Raw genomic sequence first — 19,727 nt, 5'->3', positions numbered from 1 at the left:
AGCCTTTTGGTGCACCTGTTCAGCGGTCGTGGGCAGCACTTACTGGGAGCCCTGTCTGACTCTGACACACACAGAGGGAGATTCCTTTGTGCCTCACGTCCGTGTATCTGCCGTGTAAGGCTTAGGACACTTGAATAGTGTCAATATCATGTCTGATTCCCAGCAGCTGGGATCCAGAAGGACATTCCCCATGTTAGTCTTCCCCTGACTCTTTCCTTTCCTCTCCTCCCTCTTTCTCTCTGCCTTCTCTTCCTTTTTATGCCCTTCTGTCCTTCCACATTTCCTCCCTCCCTCCCTACCCGCTTCTTCCACTTCTTTCATTCATCCTGTATTCCTGCTTTAGTTTCTTGATTCCTCCTTCTTCTTCTCTCTGTTCGTCCTCTGCCCTGTTCTCCTGTCTCTCTTGGGTCTGCTCTGTCTCCTCCTCTCCTTCCTCTTCTTCTTTTCTAGGGACTTGAGCGGCCTTCTCTCAGCCACATCTCGCACGGGCTCCTGGAGGGATTATGTGTAAAGTGAAGCAGAGCCCATTCTTTAAAAAGTAATGCTTTGGTTTCTGACCTTGGAAATGAAAGATGCTCATTGTAGACAATTTGCAAAATGTAATAAAAAAGAGAAAATAATCCCTGTTTCCCGACATAGTCCTTGTTAGGATCTGGGGTATTTATTTCTGGTTACTCAGTGGTGTGTACCGAGGGCCATACAGAAGCCGGGGCGGCGGCAGCAAACGAGACAGGGTCCCTGGCCCATGGAGCTTCCGGGCTGGTGGAGGGAGGCGGTCAGCACACGTTAAGCAAACACAAAAGACAATTTGGGGTGGAGATGGCTGTGGTAAAGGTGACCAGACGGGTGGTCAGGAAGGCGGAGTGCGGGGGCAAGTCCCAGGCTCAAGGAGATGCCGCGAGCTGGTGTGTAAATGACGCAAAAGGACTGGGCAGACAGGGAGCAGGGGAGGAAGGGTTTAGGGGGAGAGAAGGCTGAGCACAAAAGGCCTGGGTGGGGTCCTGCTTGGGGTATGTGAGGAGCAGAAAGAAGGCCAGCATGGCTAAGCATATTGAGTGAGGGGGAGTCTTGAATGTTATCATATGTGGCGATGGAAAGCCTTTGGAGGGTTTTGGTATGGGGGAGTGCCCTGCTTAGGTCTGCATTTTTAGAATACCTTCTGGTAGCTGCGTGGAGAGTGCATTGTAGAGACACGAATGGGAGGAAGAAGAGCCGTTAGGGGGCTGTGGCAGTCATGGGGGGAGACTGGGTGGGCTTGGGCAAGCGGCCATAGTCTTTCATTTTTTTTTTTTAAGTATCTGTGATTATAGTATCTATATTGTGTAATTGTGCTTATATCTAGATCATTTATTGAGTACTTTCCAGGTACTATGCATTGTGTGAAGCATTTTATTTATATATAGATTATCTCATTCATTTTTCACACAACCCTATGAGGCTGGCATAGTAATCTTCGTTTGCAGATGAAGAAACCAAAACTCAGAGAGCGAAATACAAGAAAGGGGAGGGGGGAGCACAAAAAGTTCTTGTTCCTTAAAACGGACCTTATTAGGAAATGGCAAGGGTATTTCTTTCTGATCCCTTATTCACCAGCACCTGAGTTTGTAACATCCTGGTGGCAGAATCAGAATTCCAATCCAAGTCTAACTCCCTTCATGCTTCAACCGCTAGCCTGGACATCAAAAACCCTGCTAGACTCAGTGTTACTATGTAAGCAGCTTCCTGTGGGCAGTAGCTCAGCCTTGCAGGTCTCTCCTCTGTTCTCAACATTGTATCTGCCAAATAGTCACATGCACAAATGAAGGCTTCTTGTTTACTTACCCGGAAATTCTATGGGTCCATCAGGTGGCTCTGCTGAGCAGGGCTGGGCTCATGTCTCAAGGGAGCAGACCTGGACTGGCCCGTGCCATGTGCCCACGTCCCCTTCACTCCCCAGTAGGCTGGACCAAGCGTGTGTCGGGGGTGACCAGGTGCTGGAGAGAAGCCGGAGCGTGCAGTCTCTTTAGATCCAGGCTCGGGTCGATACTGTCACGCCCGCCACACTCTGTTGGCCAGTGCAAGTCACAATGCCAGCCCAGATTCAAGGCACAGGGCAACGGACTCTGCCTGAACCGCAAAGCCACACAGAGCAGAACAGGGGTGAAGGGGAGGGTGAGGCCTTTGACCTTTAGGATGGAGCTGCTTTTGCAGACTTGCTTGATGAACAAGAGAAGAGGTTCCCGCCATTGGAACAGAGACAGGCTAATCGGCCTCAGGGTCCACAAAGCCCATATCCTTCGGAGGTACTTGTGAGATTTTTATTTAATCCCTGTACATATCGTGAACACTCTTTTGGGATTCGCTAGTGTTACTACGTTCTTCTAAGTTAATTGGCTTTCTGCAAAGGAAAGGCTTCTCAGAATTGGGGTGTTTTGTGGCGAAATAGGCTGTGATTCCCTGATGGTGGTTTTCTTCTGAAAGCAGTGGGCGCGAAGAGGGTAAACGGTGCGATTTCAGATCAGTTTCTGGCCATCCAGGGTCCAGAAGGTGACGGCAAGCCAATGGACCACAATCTGGTTATGGGGAAGAGAGACCGTGGGCCAAGCTCAGGGAACGGTCTTTGAATTACGAGCAAGTTCACCCATCATTGCTAACAGAGAACACTCCAGCCAAAACCAGATTACTTTCTCTTTCCTCGGCCACCCTTTATAGAGAATAATGCTTGCCAGTGATAAACACTGGACTGTTACCTGTCCTGACATGACTACTGGGGATCTAAGGTTGGGTTTACTTAACTGCCTGAACAAGAAGCACAACCAAAATGTTGGAGGTGTCGCAATTAGCCGTGAGGATGAACTAGCTGCTACAGCTAGACTTATTATCACTTTGATGACACCATAATTAAACAAACCATTGACTTGGAAAGAGATCAGGACCCAGGACACAGATTGCTGCTGTCCCCATTCACTGGTGACTTCTAGCCAATCAGCTAATTGAACACAAGGTGCTTACTTCTTCTTAAAGCATATAAGAAATCACCAATCTCTGGTTACACTGTTTGGAGGTTTAGTCACAGTTAATCTGTGACAAAAGTGGAGGCCTGTTCTGGGTTTGCAGGTAATTTCTAATCTTCTTCCAGATTTAAGTTCTTTTGTTCCACCCTTTCCTCCAGAAATCCCCCCTGGCTCTTTTGGAAGTGACTTTTTCATCAAGATGTTTTTAAAAAGAAGAAAATAGTGTGTCTGCAAATTGTAGTCTAGATCATGGGGTGGATCTTTCAAAGCAAGCCTTGGAGAAACCCCAGGCTCAGACTGAGCAAATACAGCAGGAAACCACACGATCATCTCAACAGATTCTAAAAAGGCATTTGAAGAAGTGTAATGCACCATTTTTTATTAAGAAAAAAAAAACTCTCAGTATAATACGTTGGAACTGTCCTCGTTTGTCAGACTGCACCTGTTAGGTCACTAGAAAACAAACGTTCATCCTTGAACACTTCCTAGGAAGCATTAAAAACTTTTTCCATTAAAGGCTGGGACAAGCAGCAATCTCTAGTCTTTACTTGTGTTACTCCTCCTTGTCTTGCAGAGCCTAGCTCGTGCAGTGAGGTTCTGTAAAAGTAGGAATTATCAACATGGAAAGGATAATTATCAAATAATTATCAATTGTCCCCAGAGGAGCAGACAAGATTATGTTAGTTTTCTCTTAGAAAACCAAGTTGGCAGTGTTAGAGCAATTAGGACTAATAAGAGAGTAAACTGGCTGTATATAAACCCAGCATTTTAAAATCAGTAGTTTCAGACACCTGGGTGACTCAGTTGGTTAGGTGACTGCCTTCGGCTCAGGTCATGACCAGAGTCCTGAGATCGAGTCCCGCATCCGGCTCCCAGCTCCGTGGGGAGTCTGCTTCTCCCTCTGACCTTCTCCCCTCCTATGCTCTCTCTCGTGCGTGCGCTCTCTCTCTCTCTCTCTCCCTCAAATAAATAAGTAAACTCTTTTTAAAAAGAAAAATAAAACTGGCAGTTTCCTCAACGCCAGCAATAACCAATTAGGAAGTATCCTGGAAATTTTATACTAGGAACAACTACTATAAAACGTTTAAAAGATATACCTAGCAATAAACGTAAATAGTTAAAGTGAAGGAAATTATAAGCCTTAACTGCTACATGTGAGTAAAAGACCAAAAAAATAAAAATGGACAGTTATACTATGGGTATACTCAGTATTTTGAAAACCTCACTTGTCCCCAAATTGACTCATGGCTTTCATGCAGTCTTCATTCAGAAATCTCAAAAGAGGGGCACCTGGGTGACTCAGTGGGTTGAGCCTCTGCCTTCGGCTCGGGTCGTGATCTCAGGGTCCTGGGATCGAGTCCTGGGGGAGCCTGCTTCCCCCTTTCTGCCTGCCTCTCTGCCTGCTTATGATCTCTCTCTCTCTCTCTGTCAAATAAATAAATTAAAATCTTTTTTTAAAATCTCAAAAGAAAAACCCAACCAAAAATCTCAATAACAATTTTAAATATAACTTAATTGGTATACTCTGGGATGCACCTTGAAGAGTATAAGAATACCAAAGAAAAATTTTCAGGGATGCCTGGGTGGCTCAGTCGATTAAGTGTCTGCCTTCAGTTCAGGTCATGACCCCAAGGTCATGGGATCAAGTCCCACTCCAGGCTCCTTGCTCAGCCTGGAATCTGCTTCTCCCTCTGCCTGCTATTCCCCCTTGGGGAACACCCTTTGGGTGTTCTCTCTCTCTGACAAATAAATTAAGATATTAAAAAGGGGGGGGGCGCGTGGGTGGCTCAGTGGGTTAAACCTCTGCCCTCAGCTCAGGTCATGATCCCAGGGTCCTCGGATCAAGCCCCACATCAGGCTCCCTGCCCAGCAGGGAGCCTGCTTCCCTCCTCTCTCTCTGCCTGCCTCTCTGCCTACTTGTGATCTCTGTCAAATAAATAAAATCTTTTAAAAATAATTAATTAATTAAAAAAGAAACTTTATTAAAAAAAAAAAAAAGGAAGAAATACCAAAGAAAACTTTCTAAAAAGAACAGTAAGGGGTGCAGAACTTGCCTTGTCAAATATCAAGCCTTACTGATACCATTATATTAAGACATTTAGTAAACATTAAGTAAAATTCCTTGCTTATACACAAAACTAAATCCTAGGTGATTCACAACTCTCAAAATACAAATCCATTATAGTTGTATTAGAGAAAAGTGTAGAGTAATATACATATATAAATACATATATATATACATAGAGATGTATACATATGTCTGCATATATAATATAATTTGGGGGTAGAAGGTAAGAAGTTAGAAGCCATAAAGGAAAAGATTTCAAGATATTACTACATTACAATGTAAGTTCTTTCCAATACTGGAAAAATCGACAAAGTTAGAAAACAATTGGGAGAAAATAATTTCTATAAATAAATCAGACGAAAGGATTATATCCAATCTATAAAGAGTTCTTGCAAATGAATATACAACAAAATCCATTTAAGAGGGAGCAAAAGACAGGAAGAGGTGGTACATAGCAAAAGCAATTAATAATAAATAGTTGAGACGTTCAGGGGCACCTGGGTGACTCCTTCTTGTTAAGTGTCTACTTTCAGCTCAGGTCATGATTCCAGGGTTCTGAGATCGAGCCCCACATCGGGCTCCCAGCTCAGCGGGGAGCCTGCTTCTCCCTCTCCCACTCCCCCTGCTTGTGTTCCCTCTCTTGCTGTGTGTCTCTCTGTCAAATAAATAAATAAAATCTTAAAAAATAAAAAAATAGTTGAGCTGTTCAGTCTCACTAGTAATAAGGGAAATGCAAATTAAAATTATAGTGATATTTTTGTCTACCAGACCGACATTTTAAAAATTAATACTGTGCAGAAATGCACTCATAAATGTTGGTACAAGAAGTGTAAGTAGCTATGACAGTTTAGCAGTACAGTTATAAAATGTACGTACCTTTTGGATGAGCAGCCCCACTTCTAGGAATCTCTTCTACAAAAATACTCATCTAAAAGTCCATCAGTTGGGAATGAGTAGGTAAATACTACTCACCCCCCTTTTTTTTTTTTAAGATTTTTATTTATTGGGCACCTGGGTGACTCCTGGCTTGGCAGAGAGTCTCTTTGTCCCTCTGCCCCTTACCCCACTCATGGTCACTCTCTTGCACATGGTGCACATGTGCTCTCTCTCTCTCAAATAAATGTTTGAAATTTTCAAAAAAAAATTATTTATTTTTGAGAGAGTGAGCAAGAAAGATCACAGAGGGAGAAGGAGAAGCAGACTCCCCACTGAGCGGAAAGCCCAGTGTGGGGCTCAATTCCAGGACTCTCGAATCATGACCTAAGCCAAAGGCCACCCAGGTGCCTCAGTACTATTCACCCTTTAAAAAGAACAAAGTAGTTCTATCTGTACTAACATGGGAAATTGTATATGGTATATTGAAAAAGTAATTTAAGATAGGTGGGTAGTATAATCCTACTTGGGTTAAATCATTTATGTGTTAAAACTAAGGTTCACCCCAAGCAGTTAAGGGCAGTCACCTCTGGGAAGAGAGGTAAGATGGATTGGGGACAGAGGAGAGGAGAACTTCTCAACCCATTTCTGCACTTGTTGGGATTTTGCAATGAACATTTTGGTAATTTACAAAATTTATGTAATGATATATTCTTAGGTTGAAAATTCTTCCATTAAAATTTTAAAAATCCACAAAAGTAGGACGAAGAAATAAAGATCCTCCTTTCCATGACCCAATGGCACCGTTGACGTTTTCAGATAAAAGGGAGAAAAGTGAGTCCAGCAGAGTCCACTCCTTAGAAAACAAGATGAACAAGATGGCACGGGGGTATCTTTGGGGAGAAAGAGGACCTGGTTGTGTTTCTCAGGTTCGCTTGGGTCTGTTGCCGTTTGCTATCTGACCCTGGGGAAGCCACTGACCTCGTCTATGGTCCAGTTAGGTTTTCTGCATTTTGCAGGTAGGCGTGACCTACTTCCATGGAAGAAAGGGCTGGAGAGAAAGAATGCCAAGAAAGGTTCTGCCTGAATGTGCAGTTTATTGTTAGAATGTCCACAAATGAATGTCAGAACCCGGGGTCTCCGAGGGCCCCCGTTAAATGAGGAGAACTCCTTGTAAATGCTGACCTCTAAAGTCGGTACCACAGCAAAGAGGGGGGTGGGCATAAAGTAGATAAAACATGAAAGGCCCTGCTGTCCAGTAGAGGAGGGGTGTGTGTGTGTGTGTGTCAAGCTTCACGTGTATAAAGCAATAAAGGAGAACACTGTCATACAGCATCATTACAGAACTCTGAAGGAACTTAGAGCAATTAGGTTTGGGAAATATTAATTACGAGATACTTTCAGAGGGTAGGAGAGGGTGCATATGCCTGGGCGTGTGCCTGGGTTGTGGGGGAGGTGGCCGAGCAGCGGTGCCAGGAGCGATGGAGCTTTGGGAAGCTTTGTTACTAAGTTCAAAGGGAATGTCTAAAGGGAAAATAAAATCCCCATTTGACTCAGATATGGCTCATTGTCTGAGGCAATGTCAAGAGGCACAAGATCAAATCTAGCTTGACACCGTCCAATACCGAACCCAGCAGTCTCTAGAAGCCGTCACTGCGCGGCAGCTTGGCTAATGAGAAATCTCTGTCCTCTGCCAATGCCTCGGGGGCCCAGCTCTTCCTCTTTGGCAAGCAGGATACAAAGAGAGCTCAAAGCAGAGTGAGGACCTCAAAGGTCACCCCGAACATTCATTCTGCAGGCTCCCCACCAGGCCTTTCCAGAAAACAGATGAGCGTGGTTTTACAGTTCAGCTAGAACAGGAGCCAGAGGCTTCGTGCTTCGACCTGGGGTAGGTTTTAATGAAACCTGAAGGATGTTTCACACGTTGTCCAGCCATTAGCAGTGAGGAGTCGGGGGGGGTGGGGCGGCATTCCAAACACCACCAGGCTGTCGCCTCTCGTTTATTCTCTGGGTGTGAAAGGAGCAATTGTAAAATTCAGAGGCAATTAGAAGTTAACACTCAGAGCCGTCCACGTCAACATCGCGGGCTGTTACTAAGTTCACTTTCACCGGGAGGACACATCCCGTTACTTGGGGGACGACGTTTGTGCATTTCAGCGGTTGGGCCTGCAGAACCCACGCGTCAGGTCCTCCCCTGGTGTGTCCTTCCTAATTTGTGAAATGCTTCTCGAACCTGTCCTCTCCCCACTGCCCCCACTGCTGCATGCGGGAGCCATCGCAGCAGTCTGGACGCCGAGCTCCCGTCTCCAGCTGTGCCTCCTTCAGGCCGTTCCTCACGCTGCCTGAGCCCTCTTTCCAAACTGGAGCTCTGCTCGTCCTTTCAGAGCTCAGGATCCTTTGGTGGCATTCAGGGCCTGGTCCAGTATCCCCACGGCGCACCCTCCTGACCGCACGACCTGCATTGTGCCTCTCTCCACTCCATCACTCCATCGTGCGCTCTGAGCCAGTGCTGTGGCTACCCAACACTGCGGTGGCCCCTGGCAGAGATCGCCCTCCGGCTGCTTTCTGTCCCTGGATTACCTTTTTTGCCAATTACTACTTGTCTCACGTTTTAGCTGCACCTGTCACCTCTAGAAAGTGTCCCAAACCTCCTTTGTCTTAGGTACTGTCCCCCACGCACTGGAAGCACGTTGGGTTTACTTCTGTCCCCCGCCCCTTCACACACACTGTACTCATGTCCCTTCACACAGACTCCTTAGGGGTCTGATTCCTTGACTCACCTGGAAAATGCCTTAAAGGTAAAAATCAGAAGCACATCGTTGTTGCTTCAGGAATGTGTTATAGGAAAGAATGAATGCATGTAATTTTTTAAAATTTAGTTTGCAGACCTGCATGTGGGTCTTTGTTTTGCCTGATCTGACATGAGTCAAGTCATATCCAGCCTGCTGTGTTCTTAGTAACATGACGAAAGTGAATAAAATAAGCAATGTTAGTCATCTAGTAAGTCGAAGACTCTTGCCTCTCTTCCTGGAGTTTCATGAAGTAGTTGTCTAATGGGGCTCCCGTGGTGTTTCTGAATGAAAGCTCCTGCCTTCTTCCAGGTCAGCTGTTGCCAGCAAACCGCAATACCCCGAGTCCCATCGATCCTGACACCATCCAGGTCCCGGTGGGTTATGAGCCAGACCCGGCAGACCTTGCCCTCTCCAGCATCCCTGGCCAGGAAATGTTCGATCCCCGCAAACGCAAGTTCTCAGAGGAGGAACTGAAGCCACAGCCCATGATCAAGAAAGCACGCAAGGTCTTCATCCCCGATGATCTGAAGGTAAATTGGAACCGGTCATCAGCCTTGGGCACATGGAGGGTGGGATCAAGAGGCAGATAAAAAGCATGACCTCCAGGAAGATCACATAAGCCAGTGAACAAAGAACTTGTGGTTTCTTATCCTATTTCTTGGCATGTGACTTTAGGCAAGTTGCTTTCTCCCTGGGTTTCTTCTGAAATATGCCTTTCATGTCTTGATATAGCACAGAAATAAGGAGAAGCAATAAAATGTTGGAATGATTTACAACCCATGAAGGAAACCAACCTGGTACTATCTGCAGGGAAGCCTGTGAAAGCCCAATAAAATCAAACCAAAATCTTTCAGGGTTGGAAAGAGAAAGGAAATTATTTGCAAAGGACATCTGGACCACAAAGTCCTTCAAGGGTTACCCTCCCTAGGGAAATTGATAACTAATTGCTGCCTTTGCCTTATAGACCCCAGGGAGTAACAACCAGAGATAGGATCTCCCTCCACCCTTGGATGACTTGGGTGGGGTTTTCTTAAGGAAGCTTGTGGGTTCACTTACATATTTATATGTAATGTTTACTCTGTGTCTTAAATAATGATCACTTGACTATCTCAAGAAAAGGTTAATTCCAGGTGTTTGCTGCTATATTGAAAGGACACATTCTTTAGAAGGGAAAATAGATTTACCTTACAAAGTCTGATACAATTTGAAACAAAATTAATCTGACATATTTAGTAATAATTGGGAAGAGGAGTCTTTCCAAAACTATGCCATGTCCACTAATCCCAAAATAGAACCATTTTGGATTAGCCATGGCTTAGAACTTTTTGTGTTTATGGTTCCTTCCAATCATATGGACAATAGAGATAGATTATATGCATTCGAGGCCTTGAAATCAGGCACAATTAGCCATTTTCTAGCTTCTGATCCCCCATTTCTCAAAACTAACTATGGTGTGGATGGAGAGTCACTTGTAGGCTGGGCACAGGGGAGTTTGGGACGTGGTCCTAGAACCAGTTTGGACCAGATAACCTGTTTACGCTATCTAGAAAGAGCACTAGGGGAGAAGGAAATCAGCAGATTGAAATCACTGCTGTTATCTACATACCCGAGATTATCTTGAGTGAGGCAGACGCATCGAATGTCGGGCTGAAAGGGACCTCAGAGGTTCGTTAGACCAAAATTACCATTTTGCAGTTGAGGAAATGGAGCAGGGAGAGAGGCGAAGTGAGGTGAACACCGCTGGTTTGTGGAAGGCCTGGTCCGTGAGTCTTCTGGTTTCCAGAAATGTCACTGCAGCATGTTGGCTGTCACCAGTAGCTGTCACCCTAAGGATCCGAAGAGTGAAGTTCATAGTAGACACACCGTGAAATCTAAATGAGTCTGGGAACTGGTGGTCAGACAGCAAGAGGGGAGAAAGAGCCAGGCGATCAAGTCCTGGCAGCTGAGTCTCTCCGTTGACCTGGATGCTTTTCCTCATCTTAGCCATCTGATCCTGCGTGTGTCCTCAAGCTCGTGTCTTCAACTCAACGGGGCAGCCATACGGCATGGGTCTGCTTTTGAACAGAGAGGCGTTGGGAAGGATGATCCTGAGTGGTAGCTCTGACTTGCAGGCAGAACTTGCCAGGGTCTCCAGGTTTACAAGTTCAAAGCAAAGAGCAGGCTTACTGAATAACCCAGGTCACCCTCGCAACCAAGAGGCCATGGGAAAACTGTGTGCTGGAATTATGCATAGTACTCCTGTCATAGCCGGGCCTGACCTTTCCCCATGGCAGGTCGGTAGCAGGCAGGAACGTTCTCCTGCCAAGTGTCCTTGGATATCTTCAGTTGTGAGGGAAGCTTCAGGGCCAGAGACGGTGATCTCTCGTGGAAATGTAACGCAGTTCTTCTGGCAGAGAGGACTGAGCTGGAGTGGGTGGGAGAGGTATGTGTGGCCCCCAGCATGGCAGGAGCACGCCAGTCAAGCAAAAGGGCCCTGCCAGTAAGTGGTCTTCCCCGCAGCTGCCTAAACCCTCCCTGGAACCATCCACTTGGGTTAGCACGCATCTCCTGGGAGAAGTAAGCAATGTGGGTCCTGGGATTCCTACCTGAGGAATCTGTCTAATCATCTTGACGTCTTCCTGTTTGTAACTGTTCATTCATTTGCTTGACAAATATTTTTCAAATGCTTGTGTGTTCCAAGCCCTGGAGATATAGAGAGGTGAGCCAGAACTGCCATTGTTCCTACTCTCAAAGAACTTATGGTCTGGCAAGAAAAAGGGATCGTTGATTTGTCTTGAGGGAGGCAGTGCGGAACACGAGACCTTCAGGAAGATGATGGGGCAGGACTGGGCGGGCCCTTGCTGGGTGTGGCAATAGGGTAGCCAGATGGCTCTGGGCATAGAGGAGAAGAGGACAGGAATGTAGTGCCAGATTTGCCAGTCCCACTCAGTAGCCTGCTTCCCCCTGCCCCCACCCCTTCCATGGTAACAAAGGGGGACAAGCTGCTTTTCTGGTCCATTGCAGTCCTCCATCCATCATTCATTCCTGCCTTCTGCGTCCTCCGCTCCACCCCTCCCCCCAGCTCCCCTCCCACCTGAAATGGTCCCCATTCTACACCTTTCCTAGCTCCCCTGCTTATGTGGACAGGTGAGGCTGGGAATTAAAAACATCTTAGAAGGGAGAAGAGCTCCAAGAGACAGAAAAGTTGGTCGTTATCCTGAGGTCCGCTGCTGATTCCCCTGATCGTTAACACCCAGTCGCACACCTCTTAAGTCCAGGGCCCATGGCAGTCACCCCCCTTCCCTTCCCTCCGTCCTGCCCCCAGCCTCTGCCATCTCCCAGGGGCTTGTTCTCATGCCCTCCTTTACCTCCTGGGCTCCTGGCCCCCTGGGTCAGGTTCTGATACATTCTAAGCTCCTCTTTTGAATGATCTTGGAAACCACACACTTAAGGAACATGGACTGTGGTAAATTTACCCAGACTGTGTTGGGGGGAGGGCTGTGGAATTGGGCCTTACATCAAAGTAACGGAACAGCTGCCATCAGGTCCTCCTACCCCTCTGGAGGCATTTGACTCTCTTTCGGCTCCTCCCAACTCACCCCATGCAGCTGGCCTGGCCTCCCCCCCTTCCTTCAGTCCCCTGCCCCTTTTCGGAAGCACAGACGACAGTGGCGGCGGCACACCTGCCCCGAGCTGACTTACCCAGCTATTCTTCGGAGCACAGCCTTCTTCTCTAAAAGAAGGATGCTAGTGCCAGCTCCTGGGAAGATCACTTTTTCACTTTGGTACATATTATTATGAAACAGGTAGAAGGCTGGGAGAGCTTTATAAATAAGATACCGGTACCGGACTGAGTGGCGGGCAGAAGGTGCCTGCGCATGCGCCCTCTCTCACGCTTCCAGTCTCGGTGCGGGGCACACGTTTGCCCAGGGTAATGGACCGGCATGAGGTTTCTCCACTGGCCTTGGCCCTTCCTTGCAGCCTTGGGCCCAACCCATGTGACCTCGCCCAAAGCCAACTGCCCCTTGTAGTCCTGGGGGAGGGTAAGAACTGTCCTCACCCCACTTATTCTGGGTGACCTATAACTGCGTAACTGGAAGGATTGGCTTAGCTAGGATGGAGGGTTCTGTTGTTGCAAGTCCTTGAAGAGAAAGGGTTGCAAAACACGCCGGCTGGCACCATAGTTGAATTGGTGAGGCCTAAAAGAAGATTTACATTTCTTAGTCTTCCTCAGAAAGTTTTCCTTTCTTTTGGCAGATGGAGCAGTGAAGAGCGGGAAGGGACACCAAGCACATTTAAGTAGTACCGAGGCAAAGTAAGGCCTAGAGAAGAGTTAAACAGGAAATCAGAGTGAATTATTTAAATGCTAGCCATCAATATGAGCATACTGATCAGTGGTAGGTGGACGTTTTTGGTTTCTTGTTGTTTTTTTTGAATTTGTTTCTAATTACCAAGACATACATCAGAAAGATAGAAAAGGTGAAAGCTCCGACCTTTCTCCTTGGCATCCCTCCTCCAATTCCCCTTGTAGAGGCACGGCTTTCAATAGCTTGGTATAAATCCTTCCGGGCCTCTTTCTATGAATATACAATACTGTGATTTTTTAACCAAAGTGGGATGAGGCCATACATATTTATCAGCAAATTGCATTGGTTTCCACCCACGTCGTGGTTTATCATGAACATCTTTTGGGTTCAGCTGGATCATTATTTGTTAACAGCTGCCGAGTATCCTTTTGTATGACTCCACTGTCATGTACTTATTAAATCTCCTACTGATTAGTTTCCCCCCAGCTCTATTAGAAACAATGCCACAGTAAAAATTCTCTGCCCTGTCTGTGTGCACACGCGTGCAGATGGGCGGAGGCCGAGATCCTAGAAGGGGAGATGCTCTGTCAGTGGCTGTGCATTTCAATAGTTGATAGACATTGCCTTGCAACAGTATCCTGTGGACTTCTACCAACAAGCATTGGAGCACCCATGGAAGGAAAGGGTTCTTAAAATAACATTTTCAATCAAAGAACACAGAGAGATCTGAAGGTAGTTTAGCGTGTGAAGTTGAGCTGCTTGCTTTCATGCAACCCATGGGGCCCCCCTCATGGGGCACATATTCGGGCAGAGAGGAAGGAGGGACGCACCGTGACAGGTGCGTTCTTGCTGTGGGAGGAAGCTGGGTACACAGCCCTCGCAGTCAGATTCGCACAGACGGTCCTGGAAGGAGACGCGAGGTGAGAGGCTTGGGTCCCTGGTGCCCGGGCACCACCCTGAACCCGCCCGAGGCTGAAATCTAACGTCTTGTTTCCTTCCCCCTGTGACTAATGAGCAGGACGACAAGTACTGGGCCCGGCGCAGGAAGAACAACATGGCAGCCAAGCGCTCCCGCGACGCCCGGAGGCTGAAGGAGAACCAGATCGCAATCCGGGCGTCCTTCCTGGAGAAGGAGAACTCGGCCCTGCGCCAGGAGGTGGCTGACTTGCGGAAGGAGCTGGGCAAATGCAAGAACATACTGGCCAAGTACGAGGCCCGGCACGGGCCCCTGTAGGCTGGCGGTTTTGTGGGCTGGCTTCCGAATCGATGGACAATGTGTTTCCCGCCCGATAGCACCACACCTGAAGCAACCTTTCTGACATCAGCACTTTACCGGAGGCGTAAACACAACTGACTCACGTTCTGGTGTACGTGCGCGCGTGCTTGTGCTCCCGTGTGGTCCAAGGCGCGCGTGCGTGCCTTTGCACTTGCCATGTTAAGGTAGCCCTCTCGTCGTCTTTCAGTTCCGAAAAAGAAAGGTGCCGTGTTTTTACTGGACTGAGGAGACACCCCCTGACACACACACACCCGTGGGGTCTCCTGCCCCTCCCTCCTCCTCCTCCACTCCTCCCCCTTCCAGCGTCGCTCCCGGGTGACTCCCGCCTACTCTTCCAGGACCCTCTGCTGGGCTTCATCAAGCAGGGTCCTGGTAAACTAGTAGATCTCAGTTGTCAAGACTACGAGCTCTTGTTTCTGTTTAATCTGTAAGTTACCATGCTAATAAGGTGCACAAAAATCACTTAGCACTACACTGCAGCTGTCTCTCTCAGTTATAGGTTGCTTTCCTCATATTTTCAGTTTTGGTGATAATTGTCTTCAAATTTAAAGTGCTGTTTAGATTTACTAGATCCCATATTTACTTACTGCTATCTACTAAGTTTCCTTTTAATTCTACCAACCCCAGATAAGTAAGAATACTATTCTAGAACACAGAGTGTGTTTTTGCACTGTCTGTACCTAAAGCAATAATCCTACTGTACGCTAGAGCATGCTGCCTGAGTATTACTAGTGGGCATAGGATATGTTCCCTACCTAAGAATTTCACTGTCTTTTACAACACGAAAATTACAGTAATGCATTTGAGCATGCCCAGAACATCCCCAGGACAGGGAAGCAGAGGGAAATGCCAGGTCTCAGAACGAGGGGTTAACTTATCAGTGTAGGAGCCAAAAACAATTGCATCTTGGAACAGCTTTTGACATTGATCTGTCTGGTTTTGTTTTCTCCCCTCCCCCATCCACCCACCCTCCCCCTTTTCTAGTTGCCTTTTTCCATATCCCTCTTGATACTCGAAACAATTACTTAAGATTCAGTTTTCCCCATTTTTTGTAATATATATATTTTTGTGAATTATACCTTGCTGTTTTTAAAAATCAGTTAATTAAGTTAATAAGTTGATGTTTTGTAAGACCCTTTTTCCTAGTGGTGTCGTTTTTGAATGCTTCATAAATTAATGATTCTGGAGCTTATGTTTCTTATTTTCTGTTTGCTTTTTGAACGTATGTGCTCTTATAAAGTGGACTTCTGAAAAATGAATGTAAAAGACACTGGTGTATCTCAGAAGAGGAGGGTGTTGTCACAAACTGTGGTTAATCCAATCAATTTAAATGTTTACTATAGACCAAAAGGAGAGATTATTAAATTGTTTAATGTTTATACAGAGTAATTATAGGAAGTTCTTTTTTGTACAGTATTTTTCAGATATAAATACTGACAATGTATTTTGGAAGACATATATTATATATAGCAAAGAGAAAAGGAAAACTATTCCATGTTTTAAAATTATATAGCAAAGATATATATTCATCAATGTTGTACAGAGAAGAAGAGCTTGGGGGTTTTTGAAGTCTTTAATATTTTAAGCCTATCACTGATACATCAGCATGATTTTTGCTTTAAATTAAAATTTTATGACAGTATCGAAGCTTGGTGTGACGAATCTCGCTCTAAAATATGGAAGGTTCTTTCTTGTTTCCTATTAGGTCTCAGAAAGAAGTTAACGTCACCCAAAAGCACAAAGTGGATGTTAGTCAAATATTTATTGGATGATACAGTGTTTTTTTAGGAAAAGCATCTGTCACGAAAATGTTCACTTCAAAGTTACGAATTCCTGGAATGAAATATCACTGCAAGCACCCCAAACAATTCTGTTCTCCTCTGTGGGCACGTGCGTCTTATGCAATATAAGGTTGATATCGGTGTTAAGTGTATGGTTTCTAATTTGATAGGTGTTTTGACTTCAAAGATGATTGTTCTTTTGTTTCACAAAGTTGTGTAATGTCAAGAGATTCTGCTGTTATTGCAAAGAAACAATTTGTGCTAGATTAAAACACCCTTTCATCAATGGGATTTTCTAGTCTCCTGCCTCCAGAGTATCTAATTCTTTAATGACCTGATGGTCTCCTGGTCAGTCCAGCAGCAGAGCTTCTGTACGGTGTCCTCATCTTGGGAAACCTGACCAGCAAGATACTCCTACAAATTTATTCCTACGAATTCATTCCTATGAATTCCAAGGTATTCATTTCGTCCCAGGCCACAGCGGACAACTGATGTGGGAGAGCCTTAAAATCAAAATGCTTTGTTCGGGTATACAACTAGTAAAATAAATAAGACCTTCAGCCAAGTTCTCCAGCAGAACCGAGTAAGTGGTTTTCGGTAAGAGACACGGGTGGATGCACAAAGTTGGCGTTTTTATAGGTAAAAAGACCAACAGCCAAGAGATTATTAAGAGGCAGTCGTTACTAAAACACAGACCAGCAGTATCTTTAAGTGGAGAAGCAATGCACTGTGGACCATCTAAGTTCACTGCCCAGTGAAGTGGTAGCTGAGAAAACTACATTTGAGCACTGGTCGTTCTTGGAATTAGGTGGTTTGTATCAAACGAGGATCGCGGAAGAAACACAAAGATCATAATAAAATTCTTCCTTTGGTGTGCCGGGAAAGGTTTCAGAAAACCTACCTCATCTTAAAATTTAAGAAACTTTGGAGTCTGTACGCAGGCCTTCTATGTAGGTCATTGTCACCACACACACGTGAACACTCATTCCTGGACTCCCTGCTTTTTGTCTAGAGCAGTTAACTAGTAAATAAGGCAGTTCTGCTAAATGTCGTGGGAAGCCATGGCCTGATCTGGAACGACTCAGATCAACCAGGGTCAAATGAGTTCTGCAGACTGCAGCTATTAAAAATCCTGTTGTCATTTTTCACCTTTTCATCATAAGCATCTTTCAGAGATTAATTACTCGGCCATTAAAAATGAATCCAAATCATATTATGCCAACATCATTTAGACACAATTTGGAAGGAGCGGCCCAGGACTTCCTGACAAGGTCATGCTGTCCTTTCTGTGAACTAGACTTGCAGCGGAAGGCAAAAACTAATCAACCTGGCCTGGCCTGCTTCTCCTGCCACTTGAGGCTATAGGGATGGGGTGGGAGGGCTGTATATTGGTTGTTTCCTCCTTTTGAGACAGTGGCTGCCTTCTGACCATCCAAAACACCCAGTGGGCAAGACTGTGATGGGCCTTTCATCTTCCAGTGCGACAGGCTTGTGTGAAGCCATTCCTCAATGCAGAATGACTGTTGGTTCCAGGAGAGTGTGAATGGGATCTGGGGGGGTGCTGTACTAAGGTAACCCACAGTTTCCTCCGGTGAGTCATTACGGGTTTTGTGAGGGAACACACAATAATTCTTTTTTCTTAAAGGTCTTATTTATTTGAGAGAGAGAGAGAGAGAGTCAGTGAGTGAGAGAGAGCATGAGAGGGAGGAGGGTCAGAGGGAGAAGCAGACTCCCTGCTGAGCAGGACCCTGGGATCATGACCGGAGCCAAAGGCAGACGTTTAACTGCCAGGAGCCACATAAAACACACAATAATTCTAAAGGTGCATTTAAAAGGTCTTGGGTCTGATTTTGGAAGAGTCAAAAAGAATTCTAGGTGGAGCCCCTTTCCTCCATCCCCCCTACCCAGCAAATAAAATAATGGGCATTCTGTAATATGCAGAGTTATGCTTACTTTTTCTGATATTTTATCTAATTTTCCCCTTAATGTTCCTTTTAGGAAAACTCAGATTTTAGCAGAGTTCATCAGAGCAATCCCAAGGCAGGCTGACTTGGCCTGCTTACCTGAGTGGAGTGCAGAAGCCGGGATTTCACCGGGGGTCAGCAAGCTGCAGGTGATGGGAGACTGTGTATGTGGTCAGCCTCTTCTGTTCCCAGTGTGCCAGCTTCCTGCCAAGGCTCCTGGGGCTCCCTGGAGAGGCTGTGGTCTCTTCCTGCTTTTCTCTACAATTAATAATGTCACTTTAAAAATGAGCAAAGCCTTATCCTAGATCTTGACTGAATTGGACTTGGCAACTGAAGTCAGTACATTTTGCAGTGGGCCAAGTGTGTGTATGTGTAGAGGAGAGAGTGTGTGTGTGTAAATATTTAAGTCAAATCATAAATCTTTAATTTGGGAGCACCTTACCAAACCTAACAGTAACCATAACCATTATCCTTCTGGCAACACCACAAAGACCGCATCTGTTAAACAGGTAAAAATTCACATGAGGCCAGTTTAATTGTTACACCATGATATTGGTGGTGTTTATGCTATTAAGTCCAAACCTTTATCTGTCTTTTATTAATACTTAATAAACTTTGAATTCTTTCCTTTCTTTCATGTATTTTTGTTGATAGTCTACTAGAAATTAGACTCTGTTCCCAATCCTTTCACCAAGAGACCATTTATAGAGATTAATTACATCGATGATAAATAATAATACCATGTCATCAGTGAGGCATTACTATTTAATCAGTACTTCTGTGCCAGGCACTATGATAAACACTTACGTGGCATATTTGATTTAATCCCATATCAACTCTGTGAGATGGGGGCTATTATTGTTGTTCCCATTTTATGGAAGAGAAAAGAGAAGGTTAAGCAACTTGTCTAACATTATATAGCCAGAGGTGACAGAAATGAATTCTGGCCCATTGGATGGGCATCATTAGAGAGCTGCTTCCCCAAAACCAGTCGTGGTTGGATGTATACAAATTGACGGGGAACATACCCCAGGACTACAGATCCAGCAATTCTGAGTCAGTAGGAAGAAAATGAATTGTTTAAGGGCTTCCAGCTAACTCCCATGTGTGGCCAAGGAGTTGGAAGCAAGGATTCGCAGACTTGACCTTAATCTGAGTTCGTGACTCTTGGGGGATCCAGGCAGAAGCTTCAAAATTTCCATAACTACCTAAAATTGTATGCAACTTTTTGCGTATAAACCTGTTTTTCTATAGGGGAGAGCCACAGCTTCCCGCACTCCCCCAAGGAATCTGTGACACGAGATGGAATGAAAACCCCCACTTACGGCCTTCTAGCAGGGCTGACGCAGCGCGGTGGCAGCCGGCCCTGCAGCCCACCACACTCCTCTGGGAAGCTCCAAACACCAGCACCGCATGGGCCGCAGCCCCGGCCAAGGAGCTCAGCATCTTGGGCACGAGAGAAGGGGACTCTGTGGTGAGGAGCTCGGTGAGTCAAATCTGTCACTTAGCAGGTGTATGACCTTGCACAGCACAAAGCATTTTTAAACCCGAATGTCCTCATCTGTGAGACGAAGGTGTAATTTGCCCCTCTGAGGGTTGCAGGGATGATTTTATAATACACACCATTGGCCCTCAACAAAGATCTGCCCTGGGGGCCCAGAGAGGGGACTGTGGGCTGGGAGGAATTTTTCCAA

The 19,727-nt window shown here is 45.8% G+C and overlaps 1 protein-coding gene across 2 annotated transcripts in view; it reads left to right on the top strand.

The window, feature by feature from the left end:
- Positions 1–16,360, top strand: part of HLF (HLF transcription factor, PAR bZIP family member) — a 52,530-nt gene extending 36,170 nt beyond the window's left edge. Inside the window, exons 3-4 of one of the 2 annotated variants that reach the window (XM_044248636.1) lie at positions 9,036–9,256; positions 14,031–16,360. In XM_044248636.1, the coding sequence (XP_044104571.1) occupies positions 9,036–9,256; positions 14,031–14,246 (437 nt within the window). In that variant the 3' untranslated portion in view covers positions 14,247–16,360. Of the gene's footprint in view, positions 1–9,035; positions 9,257–14,027 lie in introns of both variants that reach the window. The other variant, XM_044248635.1, reaches the window with a different exon arrangement.
- The last annotated feature ends 3,367 nt before the right edge of the window (positions 16,361–19,727 follow it).

This window comes from Neovison vison, chromosome 5, assembly GCF_020171115.1.
Source record: "Neovison vison isolate M4711 chromosome 5, ASM_NN_V1, whole genome shotgun sequence".
NCBI classification, from domain to species: Eukaryota; Metazoa; Chordata; class Mammalia; order Carnivora; family Mustelidae; genus Neogale; species Neogale vison.
Note: the sequence above shows the minus strand (reverse complement) of the source record. Positions and strands in the feature narration are given on the sequence as shown.